Below are 23075 nucleotides of genomic sequence, written 5' to 3'. Positions count from 1 at the left end.
TTTACCATTTACTATGATGCCCTGGGTTGAAAGCCATATTGCCCAAATGAAAAGCTGCCAGTGATTATGGGACATGTATGCATAATTTAAAACGATGTAATATATGACAATAACTAGCCATGTATAACATTAATTGTTTGTTTAGCTGCACAATTACAATGTGAGAATAACAACCCAACTCCTATTAAATTCTAATAACAATACAATAACAGCTATAGTTTAAACTATTTAACAACTGGCTATTTAAAAAATAAAATAACCTATTTTACAGTTGTGCATCGTTACATTTTAAACATTTTTATCTCAGTATCTCTCCAAATCTCATATTGTATTTGGGTGGTCCCAATGTTTCGAATACGATATTTCCTAAAGTTCTTGAATGCAGCAAAAAAAGCTCCTGGTGACGGAGAGAAAGAGAAGCGGCAGGGAGGGAGCTGTCAACATCGTCTCATACCGTCTCTGGACATAAAGGTGTGGAAAGGACACTGCTCTGAGCTTCCTTCAGATAACATACTGCCAAAGCGTAGTTTTCACGCCGCTTGTTACACCACGACTGTTTACATAATTGGGTTGTTGCGTTTGTGCGCCTGTGTTCGGTTACATTGCTACATTCGTTAGCTTTACGTTAGCATAGCTGCTTGCTTAGTGTGCTTTTTCTACAGTGGGAGGTTAGCGACAGGAGGCTAGCGTTAGCTTTCCGGTCGGCGTTTTCACGTCATCCTAAACCCCAGATAAGAATCACAGCAACAAAATAAAACAGTCAGACGGCTCCCGTGGAGTGTACACTAGTGAAATGTGATTATCTGTAACGGGAAACAAATTAGTGAACGCTTCTCTCCCATTTGGCCGTTTGACAGCTCCGTGTCCGCGGAGATATGGAGACGCCGGGGAGAATAGTAACCACACCGGACGCTCTGGACTTCACCGTGGAGAACGTAGAGAAGGTGAGTCTTCATATGTCAACAGCCTGTCAAACAATTATTCAGTCTGTAGAATAAAGAAGCTGGTTTATTTAAGGTACATCACCTGGAAAATAGAACTTTATTTATAATGTAACCACATAATAATAGCATATTTTTTTTACTTAACAGAGAAAATTAGTAAACAACGTGTGGATATACGGAATTAAAGTTACCAGCTCATGTTCCTTATATATAAAGTGCTTCTCTGCGTCGTCTTGTTGTCCTCTGAGGGACTGGATAAAGTATGATGTGTATTTGCTTGCACGGCGCTGTTAAGTGCCAGGTTGCTGTGATGAATTACGCTTCTGGGCGGCCAATGGCTTGGACATACCAAGGATGATAGGTGGGGGAGGAAGGATGGGGAGAGATAGAGGTGCTCAGTGGAGGAGCAGGATTGATGGAAGATGATAAAGGTGAGGGATGTGCCAGCAGAGAAACAGGAGGGGGCTTGAGGAGATAGGTGATGCGACAAAAATGATTAAAGGCAGATCAGAGGGAGCATGCACATTCCTGCAGGGGAAACGATTAAGCATTGGGTTGTAGGTCTAATAGCTGCATGGGTTTTTTGTTTTTCTCTCTTTTACTTCTTTTGATGACGAGAGCATTGAGTAGCCTGCGATGATAACCTTGAGTAGAACTGCCAAAGATTCAGTGTTTTTGCAAATAAATTAAAACAGAAATGTATAAATTCATTCATTCATTCATAATATAACATAATTATTACAGGTATAATAATGTTATATTTATAACCTTTTTGTATTCTTCGGCTCTGTTTGGATAGCTAGTCTGGATTCACTTGCACCTTGCCAACTGTAGGTCTGAGACAGCTTTACCTTCAGAGGATTGATGGGAGGATGCTTCTTTTAGTTTCTACATCATGATTGTCCATGTTTTCACAAACAAAAACATTGACAAACTGTCAAATTTGTCTTTGCCGTAAGCAAGAGAAAAGTGTACCAGCTTTCTTTACTCCAGCTGACCAGCAGTGCACAGTGTTAGGTGGAGCAGAGGCTGTGCTATGCTACCTTTTGCTGTACAAATATATATGTATATATATGTATATATATATATACACACACATACATAGAGACATGTTATAATTAGAACCATCTCTGGAGTCACTCTGGAGCTGAATTACAATATTGATGAGGTTTTCTTCTTCTAAGGTCCAATTGTTAATCCTTTTATAAGGGAACCCGTAGCACACTTTTTTTTTTTTTTTGCTTTTAGGGGTTATAATCTTTTAAAAATAATCTGATTAGGTGATTATTATAATGAACAGTAAGGCCTAAAATAAATTTGGAAATCACTATCATCCTGATCATAACTAATTAGATGACGTTAAAAAAATGCTTCAAAAAAGGTTTCTTTTAGGATTTTTCTGTTTACATTGGTATGTATTTGTCTTTCCTTTTGAGTGATTAGAGTAAAATAGGTTTTTAAGTTTGCGTTGAATTAGTGCGCACTGTTACTTGTTGTCAGCATTGTGTTGGAGATGATGGTTCCTGGCCCATGTGTCCAACAGACAACTCTTTGTTTAGTATTGGGTCCTTTAGACAAAGTCAAACATTGTCTCCATCTTTGTGCATAAGGAAATAAATTGTATACTGCCTTACATTTATTAATAAGTACTACTTACTTTATTTCTTTTAAGGAAATCTGAAAGGTCAGTTCTGGGTTGTAAGTGTGCGCTGTTGAGATTTTATAAATCTCTCCCTGAGGGAGTTACTGTACAGTTCCACATAATGCTTGGTCTGACCTGCCCATCATCTTGCTCAGGGGTGCTTGGCCAGGGGTCACTTTGTGTCACATTGCTTCAGTCAACAGTCCCTCACAGCAAGCTTTAAAAATGAGCCACTATTAGTCCCAGGGTCCATTCAGGACTGCTCATCTTCCAGACTTTGTACTTTTTACTCTTCTGAAACAGTGTTGAGATAGAATAAGACGAATATGTTGCATCAAGTATAAGAATTAGGAAGATGATTCAGAGTAAAACCTAACATGTTTAAGGATCAGTGTTGGAAAGCAAAATCGGTCACAGAGACACATATGACAGAGTTAGAAGTAGAGAAGTGCTGAGAAATTGGCTGGTGAATGGTCATTCACCAGCCAATTTCAAATTTCACCTTGGTCAGCCCTGATCAGTGATGGGCTGGTTGGAAACTCAAATGGTAGATGCTCTTCCAATCAATGAATTCACAATACTCAAGGGCTACTGGATTGTTGTAACAACACTGCTTTTCAGTATGGAAATTGTTACCGATAGAAGGAAACTCGCTGTGAGTGAGATGTTTAGAATGAAATCAGAGGAAAAACAAAATATTTAAATCTATTTAAAAGGAAACAATTTTCCACAACATATCCAAGACATGAATGCAGTTCATTCAGGCAAAGAAAGAGCAGGAACGAGCGAAACATTTGGCAGATAACAGGAAGGCCTAACGATGTACAGCAGACCTGCTGTGTTTTATCCTTTAGAGCTTTTAAAGGTCTTTCTTGGAACTCGATTTAAAAATGTCGGTAGCCTTTTGAAGGTCTCATGGTTAAAGTAAGGAACACACACTGCTTTAGTAATACTAGCTGTGCTAACTTTGCTAATCGTTAATATAAGATGCCAAGTACAACCTAAAATGTAGCCTCAGTAATCAGTTTGTCTCTGGTTTATACACACTGTGACTTTGCCTCTGTTCCTAATATAAATAACTAATGAGCACTCACGGCTGGAAGCCTGAAAAAAATAATATGAATGCGGCTTTAAAATCAACTAAAATTGATAAGAGAAGACCAGGGTTCTCTCAGTGCACCTGTAATATGAAGTAGGTTTTTGTTGGTCAGAGATGGGTGGTTCATTTTCCATCCAGGCCAAATCATCTATGGAAGATAGTTCAATGTTAAACACACGACTATCGGGTTGCTCGATACAGTTGTGTAGCATGATTTGTTCATTACTCTGTTTTATGCCAGTCCTGGGTATTGTGTTAATGATTTTGCGACCGCTACAGAATATTATTTTTGTCTATCCATGCAGCTAAGATTTAGAAATGAAAAAGGGTCATCTAAGACAATGGGCTTTTTTGATCTTATGCTCAGATCTTTTCACTATTGGCAACATCCTGCTTCTCTTAATTTTTGCCATGCCTGTGTGCTGTCAACAAACACCCACGCAAGTCTTAAGACAAACTATTCTTTCTGGTAATAATCAACAAGCGCTTGAAGGTCTGTGATGCACACAGAAATAATAAAAAATCAGGCTTTTATCACAGTGATGATCTTAAGAGTGACTCTCCTGAAGATCAGATGAGTGGAACGCACTCTGAAGCCCTGGTTCAGATGACCTGCTGTGGCTGGGAATAGTGTCAAAAGACCTGTTCTAAATATTTGGATGTAATTCTGTGTTTATTACAGCTATGAGGATTGGATGCTATTTAAATAAACAATAATTATATTGTCCATTGAGAAAGTCCATCTTTCTTTTGTCTTTTTTCTGTTTATGTAAATCATTAATTGACACAATAATATTTTCAGTTCACTGGCTTGGTTTTGGTTTGTCCTTCTTGCTGCGTACTTTATTATTTACTATGTTTTACTGTATGTTCTTTGAAAGTGTTTTGTTGTTATGCTACCAATTTTAATAATCCCAATTCAAGTGTTATACAGGTATATATGTATTGATATCTAAAGATCTGCTCCAGGAAATCATTGCATGACCTATCACAACTTGATCTGACCAAAAAATCGGATCGGTAAAAAATCTCTTTCCCGATCTGTGAGAGCTCTAAACATACCTGGCAACAGGTTGCTTTGACGACAATGTTCGTTGTAGAAGTTGTTCCTGCAGGAGGAAGACTGAGGTGTTTTTCCTAACGATGAAGTCAGAGGAAGCACAAAAGGTGCAAGAAGCTTTGTTGCTCACCTGGAGTTCACTTAGTTTTCTCTCGTTCACACTTAGTAGTAGTAGATTTATGTTGGGTATTTAGTTCTCCAGATAATAGGTAACAATATTGTGCTTAAATGTCAGAGAAAGGAACATTTTGAATAAGAAAATATTTTAATTGGTTTATAATACTCTGAACTACAGCTGCACGATATGAGGAAAATATGCTATATGCAGTAATAATGTTGGATGCCACAATAGCAACATGACCTGCAATAAATAAATAAGTAAACAGTGTTAATGTTCTTCTGATTTGTGTTCATAGCACAGTAGACCCAAGTTAATGAGTAGTCTGTCCAGCTAATGGAAAAAAATAAGTGATTATTTTCATCTAAATAACACAGTTTTCTTGAAAAGGTTTCTTGATGACTTGACCACTTTACCAACTCTTTATCTTTAAAAGATTTCTATAATGCTTTAAGCAAGTGTCCCTGTAGATGAGGATCCACAGAATAATGCAAAGCTGGGGGATGAATTACACTCGCCACCGAGTGTCGGTCAGGACATAAACTGGAGATGGAATTTTCTTTGAATATTTAATTAGCAGTTAGAGCAGCTGTATATACATGAAGTAGATAGAGGGATGTGGTCTAAATCACATGAGAAACAAAACAAATAATAATTCACCTTAAGAATAATTAATAGATACAAAGTACAGCAGTGGCACCTGCTGGTCGTAAACTGACTGCAGGTGCCCAATAATTACCAAAACAGATAATTAAACTTTTTCCTATGAAGTTAAATGACTTAGACGTCATATTAATCATGCAATATCAAACTCAAAATAATTACTGATAGGAGCACAGCAAGATACCAGAAAAATAACTGAGGCACCTCACCAATTACACAGCATATGCTCACAGATGTTAGCAAGGTGCAGTATGCTAATAGCAGTCTAAATATTGACATTACTACACATCACAGGACGAAACTACATTATTACACTGAACTAATTTGCTTGTGGGGATTAATAAAGAATTACGTACAATAAGTCAGTAACGCACATCAACTACAAAGCGAAGTCAGCACCAGCTGCAAACATCCACGCACTGAAATACGTTGCTCAGCACACCTCTAAAACAATGAAAATCTTACCATTAAGTGGCACCCTGACTCCACCCAGGTTCAAAACAACAACATGAACTCTATTTTAACACAATTGCATTGTGAAATGTCCATGTCCAGTGGCAAGCATGAGCCTTTCTAACAGCTGCCCCTAAATGTAGGAGGTATATTTGCTCCAGAGGAAGGCGATGGTCTAAGTCTCTGATGATGAACTGTGGCTGTTGGACTCCTCTTGTAAAGCAGGAAGAACTCATCCTTGCCACCGGTCTGGTGTAGACTCTGTCCGCAAATCTGATGCAACCATCAGCACTTTGATGCACATTGGTCACTCTTCCCATTGGCCAAAGCGCTCTGGGAAGCTGAGGATCCATGGGCATGACTACAGTTCCCTCAACCATGTCAGCCTCAGCAGACTGCTATTTTTGTCTGACTTGCAAACCTGAAAGGTATTGCCTGATAAATCTGGACCAAAAGAAAAGAGTCAACATCGAGGTGGGTGAGAATGTCAAGGTGGGCAGCCCTAGTCGTTAAGCACTTAAAGAGTATGCCCTTTTTTCCTTACGGCATCCAATTTAGACATCAAATGGTCTGAAACAGTCTGTTCCTGTGGAGTGGAAAACAGGCTTAAAGAGATGGAGATGGGCGGCAGGTAAGTCAACCATTCAGGGAATAGTAGGCTTGGCCTTCCACCGTCTGCAGTCAGGGCAGTTGGATTGATGACATCGAACAGCTTCTCTGCCTCGCAGTATCCAAAAGCCTCTGTGAATATCCACCCAGGACCGGGATGGCATAGACATCAACGTAACCCTGTATCAGCAGTCTGGTGAATGGGTGGTGTGGATCTAAAACAATCGGATGTACTGTCCCGAACTCTAGATTCTTTGTGTGTCTGTCTGCCGCCTACCCTGATTTCTCCTGATTCATCCAACTCTGGTGCCAAAGTACAGAGTCTGCTGTTAGTGGCAACAGGCTTTCCCAGTCTAAAAAGCTTGATCTCGTCAGAAAAATTGTCACTTTGTATTCTACTTACAATGTGCTTCTCTGTGATGCTATGGTCTGCAGCAGTCAAACCTCCTCCATTCCCTGCTGTACCTTGTAGCTTCTTAGCAGTGGATAGAAGTAGTTCCTGTCAGTCTTGTACGTCTCAGATTCTGGGTTTGAGGATGCTGTGGTTAAAGCTGTACCACAAAAGGCTGACATTCGTAATTCTAAGGGTTCCTCCTCTGGTGGGGTCCTTGGCTTAGTAGGCCAGTTGTCCTTGAAGTTGGCTCTGAAGGAGGAAAGGGAGGCCTTGGTTCCATCTGTTCGGCTCAGACAGAGCCTGTAAGGTCTAGCCTTGAGTAATGTCGTCAGCTGGATTGTTGGCTGAATCAACAAACTCCAAGACTGCCGATCTGTTAGGTCTTGAACCTCAGCCGCTCAACAAATACTTTGTAGCGACATGAATCTGAAAGCATCCACCTTAACACTGCAGCAGAATCAATCCACAAGGTGGTGGTGTTATTCTTCAGGGTGAGCTCTGTGTTTAAAAGCTTGGCCAGCTGGGCTCCTGTTAAGGCTGCAGATAGCTACACCCGAGGTATGGTCATTTAATGCCGTGGGGCTACTCGTGAGTGAGCCTGGAGGAAGCATAGGTGGATCCCACCTTGACTTTCCCCAGTCCTGAGGTATGCGACTGATCCACACGCTTGCTCTGAGGCATCACAGAAGATACATATTTGTTTGCTGGTGACAAAAGAATCATCAACCACAGGAGAAGAGTGCCTGGGAAAGTGAATTTGGGGCAGCAGGTCGAGTTCACCTTCCCATTGCTGCCATAATATCTGTAAGTCTGGGGGAAGTAGTGGGTCATCCAAGTCTTGATGTTTCTCCCAAAGGTGATGGACTAGCACTTTGGCATGGGTGGTGAATATTTTTCAATTAATTCGTAAAGAGAAACCAGAATCAGCTAACTCAGTATTGTCAAGTCAGAGCTTTACACTGGTGATCGGCAAACCAGCAACAAAACCCCTGATTGGTGCATCTTTAGTAATATCCCAGGCTGCAGTAGGAAACTTTGTGACCGAGCCATGCTACTGCAGTTCTGTCCCGTAACTTCATGCTTATGTACAATTAATGCCATCTGTCCATGTCTGGAAACAGTGTGCTGCTGTCAGACTGAGCCAGTTTCTTCAGATAATTTGTTTTGTAGATTTTTTTCAGTTGTAGGTTGGAGATATTTCTGTTGTTTCTATGGATATTCATCCCTTTGCATGTACTTTCAGAGCCGGCTAACAATATACAGTCAAGATAAGTAACACTAATGGCTCGTATGTGCGGTGGTGTTTTTATTGATAAGGGTAGTTTTTTTGTAAGATTGAAGAAGTGAACTAACCAGCTTGTTTTTTGTCTTTGGTTTTGATATTGATCCCCAGAAGGACACACAGAGCTGTTTGGGATAAGATAAGGAGAGGTCTGCAGCCACAGAATGGACTGCAGTGATGATTAGCTGCTTCTTTTAACTCTGAAATCCCACCCTCTATTAGAGAAATGCCAAAGTGGAGCTGGATGGCTGTGTAAAGGAAGCCTTGATAATCATCCATTGAAAGACACTGCAGGAGCCATCATTTTATTTTTATCCTAACTACCATTTTGTCTACATTAATCCCTACTCTCCTGGGAATCCATATCAAAGCCAAGTTTATGTATGAGTGGGTTTTATTCTTTAAAGAGCACAACATGCAGGTGGATGTTTTTTGAGCGCAGAGACCCTGTTGGCCATGAATAAGTTAAAACTTCAAGCATAATATAAATTCTGCACCTGCTTTGTATTTTATATGGGTACCTACAGTCTCTGTTTCCACTCATAGAGGCAGAAGTGATACCTGGCTCTCTGAAGATTGTCAGCTTAGTAACACAGCTTGGCTTGTTCAGAGCCTTGCACATTAAGAGGAGACAGATAATTGTACTGGATGATGGCAGACTGAGGAAGGCTACCTGATACTCTGCTACCAGAATGCATCGACATTAGTTTGATTTTCCTCTTTGCAGCTGCAGCTGTCTCGCTGCATTCTGTTACACTGTTTTTGTTTTGTTTTAATCTTTGCTTGTTAATTAAAAGAATGATTTTTAGATTATTATTGTATTTGCAAAATGTTCAATATTGAATGCCATGGCTGGGATGAAAATGAGTTTAGGCTGTAGGATGACAGCTGTATAGATAAACCTGAGAGGGCAAGATTGGTGGTTTTGGATGACAAGGGTGCAGAGATGAAGCTCACAGCATGAATCTTTTTTTTTTCTGTGCTCTTGATAATGCTCTTTACTCTGGCTGCCAGAGGTTTTAGTTCACTAACCGTGTGCAAGTGTGTTACAAGATGAGAGAAAAGCCAACATTTTTCAAGAGCAGTATTCCAGCGTTTTCAGAATTGAAGACATCTGTCTAATTAATGCTTATTTATCCTGTCCCTTATATCCCTCTCATACTTGTTCCCATTATATATTTATCTTTACCTCTTTCCTCCTTTGTCGTCCTTGCACTCAAGTCCTCAAAACACCCGAAGCTGTGCTTTAAAAAGGACTGTTTTCAGTTCATTGCTTTCTAGTCTGCTGAGGTTTTTGGGGTAATGTGTCTACTGTGTGTTTGTGGGAGCTCTTCTCCAATGATGTAACCCGCTCTCTCTCCGACTGTCAGGAGTACGGAGGACTGTGGTTGTTTCTATGTTAGCTGCTTTGTTTTCCCAGACACCCTTCGTTTTCTCCGTCGCCGGTGTAGGCATGGTCCCGTATGAGATTCTCATTGAATGATCACCTGAGTAAAAATATATTGGTATCACAACATTTACACAAATATTTAAATCAGCAACGTATAATGTGATCTTATTTCCTTTATTTCAAACAGAAAGCTGACTTTGGCTGCTAATCGCTAAAACTGATTGTTACAGTTTTAATAACATTATATTTAACACTTACAGTGGGGAGAACAAGTTTGATTGAGACTGTGGACAGGTGTCTTTTTATACAGATGAGTTCAAACAGGTGTATTTAATATAGGTAATGAGTGGAGAACAGGAGGGCTTCTTAAAGAAGAACTAACAGGCCTGTGAGAGCCGGGATTCTTACTGGTTGTTAGGTGATCAAATATTTATGTCATGCAATAAAATACAAATTAATTACCAAAAAAATCACACAATGTGATTTTCTGTATTTTTGTTCAAGATTCCGTCACTCACAGTTGAAGAGGACCTATGAAATAAATGAAAGACTTCTACATGCTTTGTGCAAGTGGGAAAACCTGCAAAATCGGCAGTGTATCAAATACTTGTTGTCCCCACTGTATGTGATATTCTGATACACCCCTCACATTTTTATAAAAAATTTTTTTCTATTTGTATTCTATTCTGTTCTATAGAAAGCAAAAAAAGAAAATGGGTATAATAAGGCCAATAAAAACGACTACCATTAAACTAACCCGGTGTTTATGCTATATTCTTACCTGTTCTATGTTATAAAAAACAATATTATATAATAATAATCAATTTTATTGGTCATTGCACATGTACATTACAACGAAATTTGTCCTCTGCATTTAACCCATCCCTTATAAGGAGCAGTGGGCTGCCATTGGGCGGCACCCAGGGAGCATTCTAAGGGTCTTGCTCAGGGACCCAGAGTGGCTATCTGTGGGATTGGAACCTGGCCCCTTGTGTCCCCTCCGGAACACAAACCTCCTGCTCTAACCACTAGGCCACCACTCCCCTACATAATGATAATCAGTGCAGCATATGTTAAATGACAGTCACTATTGCGATATAAACAGTTGTTTTGTGATGTCATGCAGTCCTAGTAACATTTTTTGTATTATTTCAGCAGCATCAGATTTAATTGTTGGATTCCTGTTAAAATAAAAGCAGTCAGGTTCTGTTATATATCATGTTTTTAGAGTTTTATATGAAACTTGTGATATAGTGCAAGCATAGTATTCTTACTCAACGTTATCAAAGCTTGGGAGTATTATATAGGTCCATACATTATTTAAGCTCTGGGAACTGTGTGAATTTAAAGGTTCTGAAACTGCAGCTCTGTAAAATCTTGGTATACCAGCCTGGTTGGCTGTATTTTCAGATGTTTCAGACGATAACTTCAGGACAGTTCAACTCCTTTATGTGAGTCATTCATTGTGTGGATGCATCTAACTGTTCTCTTCATTTCCATGCTTATTTCCAGGCTCTTCATCAGTTATATTATGATCCAAACATAGAAAACAAGAATCTGGCCCAGAAATGGCTGATGCAAGCTCAGGTTTCACCTCAGGCCTGGCAGTTTTGCTGGGTCCTACTCAGCCCAGATAAGGTACATGGTCCTTAAAAAACTAAATTAAAAAACTCAATAATAATAATACAAAGGAAGACTTTAAAGATTGTTTTATATTCACATGTATTTTCTCTAATAGGTGCCTGAGATTCAGTACTTCGGGGCTAGCGCACTTCACACCAAAATCTCTAGGTACTGGTCGGACATCCCAACAGACCAGTATGAGTCCCTGAAGAGCCAGTTGTTCTCCCAGATAGCCTGCTTCTCCTCCGGCTCCAAGATGGTTCTCACCCGGCTGTGTGTGGCACTGGCCTCTTTGGCACTCAACACGATGCCTGATGCCTGGCCTGGCGCTGTGGCAGAAATGGTCCGGGTATTTCAGGAGGAGGGGGGAGGGGTGGATGGTCGGGCACGTTGCCTGGCTTTACTGGAACTGCTCACTGTGCTGCCCGAGGAGTTCCAGACCAGCCGCCTGCCGCAGTACCGAAAGGGACAGGTAATATCTGCCTGGCACCAGCGCCACCTGTTTGACCACCTGCTTAGTAGTAATGGTTTACTGACTTATTGCTTTCTCCATACCTCTGTGCTAACATTACTATATTAGGACTGAGCTAAATCAGTTCTCAATTTACATTTTATGAGCATACGTTTTCTGATAAGAATTTATTGTGTGAATTTTTGTATTGGAAAAATACAGGTTCATCTTAATATTTCTGAATGTCAGTTTAATAAAAAAGTCAACATATAGCAAAGTGGTATATTTCAAGCTTTTATTTCGTTTATCTTGATGATTACTGCTTAATACCAACGAAAAGTAGAACATTACATAGAACCAATAAAAATGAGTCTTGATACAAAAATACTAGTTTATGGCCTAAACAATTATGGGGAAGACCTCTGATTGGACAGCTCAGCAGTCAGTCACTGATACCCTTCACAAGGATGGTAAGCCACATAAGGTAATTGCCAAAGAAGCTGGCTGTTCACAGGGTTCTTTATGCATGCATAATAATGGAAAGTTTGGTGGATGGAAAACGTGTGGCCAATAAAGGTGCACATGTAGCAGGGATACCTGCAACCTTGGGAGGATTGTGAAGCAAAGCCTCTTTTAAAGAGTTTGGGGAAGATTCACCACAAACAGGTTCCGGGATATCGGCTGCAACTTGGACCAGAAACAATGTCAAAAGCATCTTACCTGGGATACAGAGAAGAAGAACTGGACTGTTGCTCAGTGGTCCAAAGTCGTCTTCCCAAATGTAAAGTTTGCGTTTCATGTGGTCTACCAGGAAATGTTAGAGCACTTCATGCTCTCTACTGCTGACAAGCTTAATGGAGATTCTGATTTCATTTTCCAGCATGACATGGCTCATTCCACTGCCAAAAGTACCAGTATCTGCTTTAATGATCATGGTATCACTGTGCTTGACCTGAACCTCATAGAGAATATGTGGAGTATTGTCAAGAGGGAGAGGAGAGACCCCAGACCGACAATGTAGATGGCCTGAATGCCCCCATTAAAGCAACCTAGTGGGCTTCCTTAATACCTCAGCAGAGCCACAGGCTGATGGCCTCCATGCCATGCTGCATTGAATCAGTAAATTGTGCAAAATGAGCCTGACAAAGTATTGAGGGCTTATACTGTACAATACATGGTTTTTGGTTTGCTGTCTGAAAATTAAAATCCTTTTTCATTCATCTCATGTAATCCAGTTTTCTCAGAAACTGAATTTTGGGTTTTCATTAACTGTAAGCCATAATAATCAACCCTAACAGAAATAAAAACTTGAAACATATGCATGTTTTTGTAATAAGAAATATGGGTTACTTTTTGAATTAAATTACAAAAATAAATACAATTATCAATGATTTTCTAATTTGAGATTCATTGTTAGAATGATTTTGGCATCAGAGCAGAAATATCTGAAACATAGTTATATAACTGCTTAAAATGATTAGCGACATGAAGTAATGTAATGTTTTTACTGGACGTCCAGGTACGGGGGGCTCTGGGTCGAGAGTGGGGGTCGGTCTGTCCCTTACTGCAACAACTGCTTCGACGAACAGACAGCCCCGGGGCGGTTAAAGCCCGCGTGCTGCGCTGCCTGTCATCATGGGTGCTGCTGGATGTGCCCCTCAACGAGAGCGAAGGCCTAGTGCATGACTGCTTCAGCGCCCTGTCTGACCTGGAGCTCTTTGACACAGCAGTAGAGGCTATAGTCAACGCCATTTCTCAACCGGACTCCCAAAGGTATGTTCAATGTCTGTTGCCTATTTGCTATGAAATAGTAAAGAACGTTGTGCTCATAAGAAAAGAAATTATATTGAACTAATGCTGAAGTACAATAAAGACACACGATGGGGGAGAAAATTGGCTGTGTGGTTACTAAAAGGCACCAGGGAGGGATGGATGGATAAAAGGAAGATAGGACTGGTACAGGGCAAGCTCACAGCCAAGAGGAGGAAAGCAGCATTTCGCGGTTGGATGGTGTTGCTATGGTTACAGATCTGGGGAGTGATGTCATCATGCCCCGGTTGATTCAGACATGGCAGGCACCCATTACCCCTCCCTTAGAGACAGAGCGGGCGGGGGTGATGGGACTGTGCTAAGAGAAAAGGAAAGGAAGCTCTGAGAAGGCGGAGGACTGGGGGAAGGTGTGAAGGAACCCAGATATATAAGGCTTTATTCTCCATACCTCCAGTAGTCCTACACAGACTGGGGTTCTGGTTATCTGAAGCTGCTGCTGGCAAGCTAGTTTGAACACAAAGGCATCATATCAAGCAGATGCCTGTTAAGTTACATCAGTCAGTACAGCACAGTGCAGTATGACTGTTATTTCTCCTTGAGCATAGAAAAGTTGACTTTTTTTGTCAACTTTTCTATGCTCAGCATGTCCTAACTAGTGAGAGGATGGTGCATTCTGTCTTGTGTGAATCCATGATTAACCACAGAAACAAATTATTGTATTGAACCAGTTGCAGGACTTTGACCTGCCATTCTTACAAAGGAAATCAAAGCCCGTCATGTTTCGTACTTCAGCCTCTTGGTTTTCTTGTTATCTGTTTTATCTTTTCTCCCTGTCTACCCCTTTCTCTGTACTCTTCCCTTCTCACCTCTCACCATCAGTGCCAAGCCCTCCTCCCTGTCTCTTGTTCTCTTTCTCTGTTTAAACACGTTACAGTCAACTCATTTGGGGGAATGCTATTGGTCCAGCTGCATCCTGTTGCCAGGCAACCTATTTCCCCTGTCTCAGAGTGTTGCAGTAATTGCAGAGGGGAACAGAGGGACAAAGGGGGGAGGGAGAATGAGACACTAAGGGAGAAGACATTAAAGGAGGAGTCTGTGTAAAACGGCTGGACAGAAGCAAGAAAAGGAGATGAGTTAGCGGAGATGGGTCTGCAGCAAACGGTCTCTGTGGAATCTCTAAAATGTCAGCATTTGTTTCTTTTATGAGATGAAATGGATAAATGCATACACATCCAGTCTGGCCTTTTAATCCCCCCACATACACACAAGCAGCCTTTCTCCTGAGCTGGGAGTGCATGACCTCTGTCTGAAAGGCACCTTATTAAAAATAAATGATCTTTTGAGCGTGTGAATGCACGCATGCACACACACACACACACACGCAGGCAGGGAGGCATGTAGTCACTCAGACAGTAAAGATAAAAGCTATTCCTGGCACTGCTCCTAAAGTTGGTCAAATACAGGCCGTATACTCCAGTAGTTGCACAGGTTGTGGCTTATTTTTTTACAACCAGATTGATACTGATAACATTTCAACAGGGTAGAGATTTCTCTATTCAGGCTAGACTGCTGGTTTGAGGATTTGCCTTATATAGCAGGGCCATATAAAAGGCTTCTCAGCCTAAAAGAGGTCTAGAGGCAAATTAGTGAATTTAACCCATGAGCTGCAGTCCTATATTTTTTATTTCTTCTTTCTTCATTTCTCTTTACTTGTTAGTTTTCTTGAAAACTTATTTTGTTCCCCTAAACCTAATTCTTTGTTCTGTGATAGTTTCGGCTTTTACAGTAGATTTATATGGTTTGTGGTTGGAATGGCTATTGCACAAACAAAAGTGTTGCTACGATGCAATGTAGGTTTAAGCATTCTGACGTGATCTGGAAACGTGGAATTTTATTAAAGTACTTTCCAGGCATTGATAAGTGTATGAAAACAAAATGGAAAATGCAAAATTTCCTAACCGTCCGTCCGTCTGTGCTTGCATCGATTCATCTGTTGCTCCATGCATGCATCCATTTTCCCACACATACATGCATAGATCCATCCGTCCTTCACTTTATCCTTATTGCTGTATATCCATTGCTTTGTCCGTCTGTCTGTACGTCCATTGTTACATCCATCCCTTTGTCTATGCATTCATCAATCTTTGTTAATCATCAATCATAGTGAACTATTTGGGTTATAATTGAAAAATAGGCAAAAAATATTTAATTTGGAAATTGGATTGTGGAAAAACTATTGAATTTCAACAATGGAAAATATGTAGGAAACCGGATTTTTTTAAAGGAAATTTTGACTAAAAAGCATATCTGTCTTAAAATCAATTGTTGCTGCACTCAAGGAGCTTGTGAAAGAAGCATTGTTAGCTTTTATATAATGTTTGTTGTTTTAAATGCTAACAATGTTCAACAACCTTACTGTGTCATTGATAAACATTCACCAGCCTGGCCAAACATCCTTATTGCGATTCTTCTGAAAGTTGAACCGCCTCCTGCATACCACAAACTCCCAGGACACGTAATATGGTTTTCATGCATTGCATTCATGTGTGCGCACAATCCTCTGTGTGACATTCAGGAAACACGTTCTCTGTCCCTCATCTTCAAACGTCACTCCTCCTTTCGCTGTCACCAACGATGACAGGAGGAGCGATGTTTAATGTTGACATGTGCAGATGAAGACCCGTGCATGTGTAACCATGTGTCTGTGTGTGTGAATTATTCAGAGTGAGGGGACTTATAAATGGCTGAGACAGCAGCTAGTAGACGTAATTATTACTGACAGCAGAGTAGCTGCAAAAAGGAGCTTTGAATAGATTGTCTGGTTCCTTAGTAGATATGTGGGATCTTTTTGGTGGGTGTGCTGGATCAGAGATCAGAGGTTGGATTGACTTGGACTGACGTGATTTAGAAAGAAATAAAAATACGTCAAGCTAGCCATAAAGAGGGAATCAGTTTTCTACACACCAGTAAACATTTTCTTCACTTGTGCTTGCTGTGTTTTTGCAGCTTTATGTGTATTTTTAGAAATATTAGTATTAAATATGTTCCAATCTTAAGGTTTGTTTATTTTGTGTGTTATGTCCATGGTTTATAGATATGTGAACACATTACTGAAACTGGTTCCCCAAGTGCTGGCCCTCCACGATCAGCTCAGGGAGGCTGTGCAGAATGGAGACATGGAGACATGCCATGGAATCTGCAGGATCGCTGTAACACTGGGAGAGAACCACTCCAGGTGTGTGTTTTTGTCCATTTAAGCAAATGTTATGACATTATTAAAACCAAAATAAGACAATAGTAATGTTTCTCAGCTAAGGCTGCTGCTCTCTGCAACTGGATTCTTTATTAGTGGGTGTCAGTTCATACCCACTTTGGAGATGTTTCATTAAATTGGCAAAAAAAGCTAATTAAACCAGAGCCGAGTGGAGCAGACAACACGAAGGCAGAATGTATTGAAGCAAAGTTATTCTGTTTAAACCTTTTGAGTTTTGAGCTTCTCTCTGTTATGGAATATGTTGACAGCCTTGGAGAAATACACAAAGGCTGCTTTTTAAAGTTATTAATGTTAAACGTGCTAAATCTTATGCTACAAGAAGGTTTAAATGTCATTATAATTTTATCCTTGTTTTAAGTTGGTAAAACTGCGATGACTTTCTCACACATAGTGGGGTATCACCTACTCTCCTGATGAAAAAATGACAGTAATTATAACAGTTCATGGCATGAAAGCTTGAAATTTTACATTTTAAATGCTGCTAGTGGCTCTTAATGGGAAAACTGAACCTGCTAAAATTATCTCATAAGAGCCCTAACAAAAACAGAGATTGGACATCAGCCACAATTCTCTAATCCGTGCATCTCTAATAATTTATATTAAAGATAAAATGCATGTCCAATTTAACAGAAGTTAAAGATAATCAGCACTAGTATTGCTTTGTTACTTTGAATGTTTTCGTCTGTCTATCTCTAGCTAAAGATTTTGATCTATGTTCCATCTAAATCCTACTTGCTCTCTTTCGTGGTATTTGCAGGACATTGTTGGAGCAGGTGGATCACTGGCAGAGCTTCCTGGCTTTAGTCAACATGATCATGTTTTGTACAGGCATCCCTGGCCATTATCCAGTCAATGAGACCACTAGCTCCCTTACACTTACCTTCTGGTACACACTACAGGTAAGAAATGTTAACATTCAGTTTTGTATGATGATATTTAATCTGATAAGGGTCACTATGTTTCAGCTCATATGGTCTACTTTCTTCTAGTTTAGTCCAGTCTTTAGAGACAGCTCTTATTTGTCTTGCAATAATATTTTTCTTTTATGCAAAATGAACATTAATGACTGCTTTAGTGTGGTAAACTTTAAGGAAACCAAGATTGTTTCGTTTGTTCTGTAAAATACCCTCATAGCTCTTTGTTTGAAGCATAATAATAATGGTTTTGTGTTTATTTCCTTTTTCTCAGGATGAAATCATGTCATTTGAGTCAGATAAACAGGCCGTGTACCTCCAGGTCTACAGGCCAGTGTACTTCCAGTTGGTAGATGTGCTGCTTCACAAAGCCCAGTTCCCCTCTGACCAGGAATATGCATCCTGGTCCTCAGATGAAAAGGAGCAGTTCAGGATTTACAGGTCCGTATCCCTGTCTGTTTAAGATTTGTATTCCCAATTCATCTCTGTCCTGACATGCAGGTGTGTTTCACTAACTGCCAAGTGTTTCAGAAATTACTCACTGACAGGATGATTGGTCAGCAAATGAGTGCGTCTCCCTCTAAATGTACTCTAAACACTCTGGCAGTCTGACACAGATTTAACAGATAGGATTTCAAGAGTGCAACCCCCTAAAATGTCTGCCTGTGCTCTTCTGTCCTTCAGGGTGGATATCTCAGACACGCTCATGTACGTGTACGAGATGCTGGGAGCAGAGCTGCTGAGTAACCTGTACGATAAACTAGGGAGACTGTTGACAAACACAGAACAGCCGACATCATGGCAGGTCAGTGAGACGGATTAGCAATGCTAAAAAGAGCGAATGATAGCCATTTTGTGTTGTCATGTAAAAAAGAATCCTAGCAGTAAAAAAAAAAACATCACAAGCACGGTGAAAATTAGACAGAAATGTATTTAAAAACCTCATTTTATTCCCATATATATTCTTCCCCCGTAGCACACAGAAGCTTTGCTGTACGGCTTCCAGTCCATCGCAGAGACGATAGATGTGAATTATTCCGACGTCATCCCAGGCTTGATAGGACTCATCCCTCGAATCAACATCAACAATGTTCAGTTAGCCGACACTGTCATGTTCACGATAGGTAAGGCGATAGATGTCAGGATTTGAAAAAATAAAAATAGTGTTTCTCATTCATTCTCTGAATTCATGCTCTCCCTGTAGGTGCTCTGGCTGAATGGTTAGCAGACCACCCAGTGATGCTCAGCAGTGTCCTGCCTTTGGTTTTACAAGCGTTAGGAAACCCAGACCTTTCTGTATCCTCTGTCTCAACCTTAAAGAAAATCTGTAGGGAATGCAAATACGACCTACCACCCTACGCAACTAACATCGTAGCAGTTTCTCAGGTAAGTTTTATTTTCTGCCTTGGTAAAAAAGGATGGATTGGGCCACATTTAAGATTAGATCAGACCAATAAAAAAAACCATTTTTATTACAGAAATGTGGGCTTAATGAACATTGTGTTTAATACCTTCTTTAGGGTTATTTTCTCAAGGTACTTTTAATTTGACAGACGAGCCTCATTGGATCTCATATTGGGATTCACTGAATATGGCTGTGGTTATTGAAGGGAAATTTAAATCTATCAAAATTAGTACCAGTGTTTTAGAGCTTTACAAAAAGCAGAAATTGGCCACAAAAGCTCTGATCGGTTCATCCCTGATAACACACTGCCTCCTTCATGTTGTAGACTTTTGTAATGTGTTTTTATATTCCAGAAGTAATGGTTGAGCTTCAGTTGTGTTTACTGTTGCTTTTTGTTCATAACTTTGTTTCTTGAGATTAATAGAGCCGTCACTCTTTCTGTCTGTTTTTTTCTCTAAAGGAGGTGCTTATAAAACAGATCCACAAGGTGTGTATCTCTCATCTTTACTTTTTCTTTTTGTGCAGTCCAGTGATGTTTGAACATCAAATACTTTGAAAGACTGCAACTATTTTCTGCCTGTGGTCTGCTATCTGGAAAAAAAAGTGTGGCTAAATATGTTTGCACTGTTTTTATATAAGCGTATTGTTGACTGAAAGCTTATTGTTTGTTTAAACCGCCTCTTCACACAGACCAGTCAGTGTATGTGGCTGATGCAGGCTCTGGGATTCCTGCTTTCCGCTCTGCCTGTGGAGGACATCTTGAGAAACCTTCATTCCCTCATCACCCCCTACATTCAGCAACTAGAGAAGCTAGCTGATGAGACGGTCAGTTCACACCCAATGCAAAACAACACACACGCACACACACACAAAGGGAGGGGGGGACAGCATGCACAGATGGACTCTGGCCAAAAGGAACAGGCTTTGTGTCCGTGTGTTGTCACTGCAGTGGAACGATTCGCTGCAGGACCAGATTGGGTTTGACCCTCCACCATTGGCAAGTGACTCATGTTGGTTCACCAAATACATTCTCTGACTCCTGCAAGCACTCACTCTTAAATGAAATGAATGTATTAATAAAAACGTCCCCAGCCATGCACTTACAGTAGGTCATGCTTTTGTGCATGCAACACAGTCGTTCAGAACAAAAATTAGAATCTGCTCAAATGTTTTTGTATAATTGAACTTAGATTTATTGCCCTTCATGCTGGATAGCTTAAATAAGAACCTACATGCACCTAAAAATAGTCATCAATCAGGGCATCTAAATATAGTTTAATATTTGCTTTTTGTGGAAAAGGAACTATTTCCTTCAGATTTCCTAGGATGGGGTGGACATACATCTGTTTAGATTAGTTCTTTATATTTCTATGTCTCTTTGTTCCATAATAACCCACTGTCTGATCCATCCTAACATTCTTCCTTTTATATTGTCATGACATTACGTCAGAGAAAGCAGTCACGGGCTGCGTCTGGAGGTGGCCAAATAGTGGCACCTAGTGGGGAGACCTTTGGGTTCCATTACGTCAAGGGTAAAAGAGCACAGTGTCTGAAGGCGTTGACCTAAAAAGGAAAAGGATTGATTCACTTGGATGAGTGACAGCAGAATACGATCATATAATGTTAATTTTCTAGAGGGACTATTGTACACAGAGGCATTAGTCCAAATCTGAAGAATACAAAAAGGGTGTTATTACTGGGTGTGGCCGCTGTGTTTGTGTTTCAGATTGCTGGCTGTGTTACATCACCATGGAGATACTGATTTAGCGCTCTTGTTAAAACCACGATTTTTTAACAACTGAATTAGGAATAGGTTGACCTGTCAAGTTCAAGGCCTGTTGGCCATATTTGGCCCTGCTTTGAAGTTTTATCTGAGGTCATTAGATTATTTTTTTATGGATTGTAACCATCCTATGAACATACGGAACACAGATCACTAAAATCAAAAATCCCATAATGCACTGGAACAGGCAGTGCGATCACGTCATGCAAGGGTTGTAAGCCAAGATTTCTTTGCTGCTCAGTCTATTGCTGCTTTGCTGAGTCATGATCACTGCCATTTTATTGCCAGTTGATTTTATAAACTGGGCATGTTTAGCTCTAAGTGTTAAAAGCTAATGTTCTAAAGACACTTTTCACATAAACCTCTGTTGAACTCTGAAATAGTGATAAAAAATGTGACTTTGTATACTGCACTGTTTTAATCATGTTTCATTGCTCACAAGCTGCTCTGATGATCTCCATGCTCACCAGGTCACAAACAATCAAAACATCCCATAGAGGAATTTCCACAAATCAGGGCTTGATCACAGATGCTAACATACAGTCAATAAAATGTGGCTGCTGTGTTGCTGGTCTTTTAGCAGAGCTACAGTGTCTCATTGAATTCATGTTATTAGATATTATTTTTATAGATTTCTCTGCCCTACATTTCCATGGTTGAATATTTGTAGCTCCAATTGGGTCGCTAATGTTTTTTTATGAGAAATAAATAAAACTCCTGATTGAGGGGAAGGCATAGAATAAACATTAATTTCCCTTCAAGATGTCTAATTATCTGTAAACCATGTTTGTTCTTACTTCTGCATAAGAGCACTGGGAAAAAATTAAGATTATTTACTTGCTTGAATATTTTGAATCAAGATAACTAGAAAACATTTTAAATAGGTTTTTCTAATTAACTACATATATTGACTAAGGTTTAAAAGTGAGTTTGACATTTAAAAAAGCCCATGAATAAAAGCTTCTGTACATAAAACTTCCATCTTCAACCGTATGTTTGCACGCTGACTGTTTGCATTGTGGACAGTAAAAATACTGGTATTAGAAGAAGCGATTGCCTTTTTAAACCTTTAATTTCAATTTACTCAGTTTACTTTCTAAATAAGAACAGGAGCACCATCACTTTGACTGATTATATAGGATCTATCAAAAAAAAAAAGAATATAAGGTGCTAATTTCTTGTTACTGGACAGAATAATGTAAACATCTTTTTGTCAGTTAAATGTTGTAATTGTAATAATAGAGAATTGTGTCTTATTTTAAGATTATTTTTACTGATGCACAGATTGAACTTTGGGTTAAATGGAGGAAAAATCCCTGTTAGAGTTGAAGTGTTTATCTCTTGTTTTGTTTTGCTACAGCCTAATCCCTCCAACAAACTGGCAATAATTCACATCTTGGGGCTGCTGTCCAACTTGTTCACTACGCTCGACATTAGCAAGCAGGACGACGAGTCGGCTGACGGCTCTGCGCCACCTGTCAAAGCAACCCCACCCCCTCCTGGACCAAATCCGGTCCGTCGGTGCACACCATAACCAGTCTCATATATGGCATTGGGTAGTTTTAAGATGACAATCACTGATGAGCTGAGTGTAAAGAAGGCATAGTGAATGCATTACTCAAAGGTTTTGAAATGTGACAGTGAAAATGTGAAATGACTGTGTTGTAGATAAAAAAGCCACATAGTTCTTGGGATAGTTTGACTTTCATTTCCTAAACCCCAACCTCAGCCATTGTAATTCTTTTTACTGTTATCCTTACCGTTTTGAATGACTGGCTTCTCTCCACGTTGCTTCCTGTGCTTTTAGGTGGTGGTCGTTTTGCAACAAGTTTTTGCACTCATACAAAAAGTTCTGAGCAAGTGGCTCAATGACTCGCAGGTTGTAGAGGTACGTAGACATGCGCAGTCGGGTCCCATCACCTCTTTACATCTGTGGTCCACCCATTTCAGTGTTTGATGTTTCACAGGCGGTGTGTGCCATCTTCGAGAAGTCTGTGAAGACCCTCCTGCATGATTTTGCCCCCATGGTGTCTCAGCTAAGTGAGATGCTTGGCCAGATGTACAGTACAATTCCCCAGGCATCAGCTCTTGACCTAACACGACAGGTATACAATCAACTCGTAGGCAAAAGGCACAAGATTTTGGTCACATGAAGAGAAATTAGCACTTTGTCAGAGAAGGCATTGTGTGAGCTAATAAGC

General features: G+C 40.1%; 1 protein-coding gene across 1 annotated transcript in view; it reads left to right on the top strand.

Moving 5' to 3' along the window:
* The first annotated feature begins 330 nt into the window (after positions 1-330).
* The window catches only part of LOC124873322 (importin-13-like), a 36047-nt gene continuing 13302 nt past the window's right edge, over positions 331-23075 (top strand). Inside the window, exons 1-16 of the mRNA XM_047373884.1 lie at positions 331-471; positions 858-944; positions 11167-11292; positions 11393-11749; positions 13248-13501; positions 16593-16733; positions 17530-17671; positions 17961-18127; positions 18371-18491; positions 18663-18810; positions 18891-19072; positions 19552-19578; positions 19782-19916; positions 22235-22387; positions 22682-22762; positions 22842-22979. Of these exons, the coding sequence (XP_047229840.1) occupies positions 346-471; positions 858-944; positions 11167-11292; positions 11393-11749; positions 13248-13501; positions 16593-16733; positions 17530-17671; positions 17961-18127; positions 18371-18491; positions 18663-18810; positions 18891-19072; positions 19552-19578; positions 19782-19916; positions 22235-22387; positions 22682-22762; positions 22842-22979 (2385 nt within the window). The 5' untranslated portion in view covers positions 331-345. The remainder of the gene's footprint in view (positions 472-857; positions 945-11166; positions 11293-11392; positions 11750-13247; positions 13502-16592; positions 16734-17529; positions 17672-17960; positions 18128-18370; positions 18492-18662; positions 18811-18890; positions 19073-19551; positions 19579-19781; positions 19917-22234; positions 22388-22681; positions 22763-22841; positions 22980-23075) is intronic.

This window comes from Girardinichthys multiradiatus, chromosome 9, assembly GCF_021462225.1.
Source record: "Girardinichthys multiradiatus isolate DD_20200921_A chromosome 9, DD_fGirMul_XY1, whole genome shotgun sequence".
In the NCBI taxonomy this organism is placed as follows: Eukaryota; Metazoa; Chordata; class Actinopteri; order Cyprinodontiformes; family Goodeidae; genus Girardinichthys; species Girardinichthys multiradiatus.
Note: the sequence above shows the minus strand (reverse complement) of the source record. Positions and strands in the feature narration are given on the sequence as shown.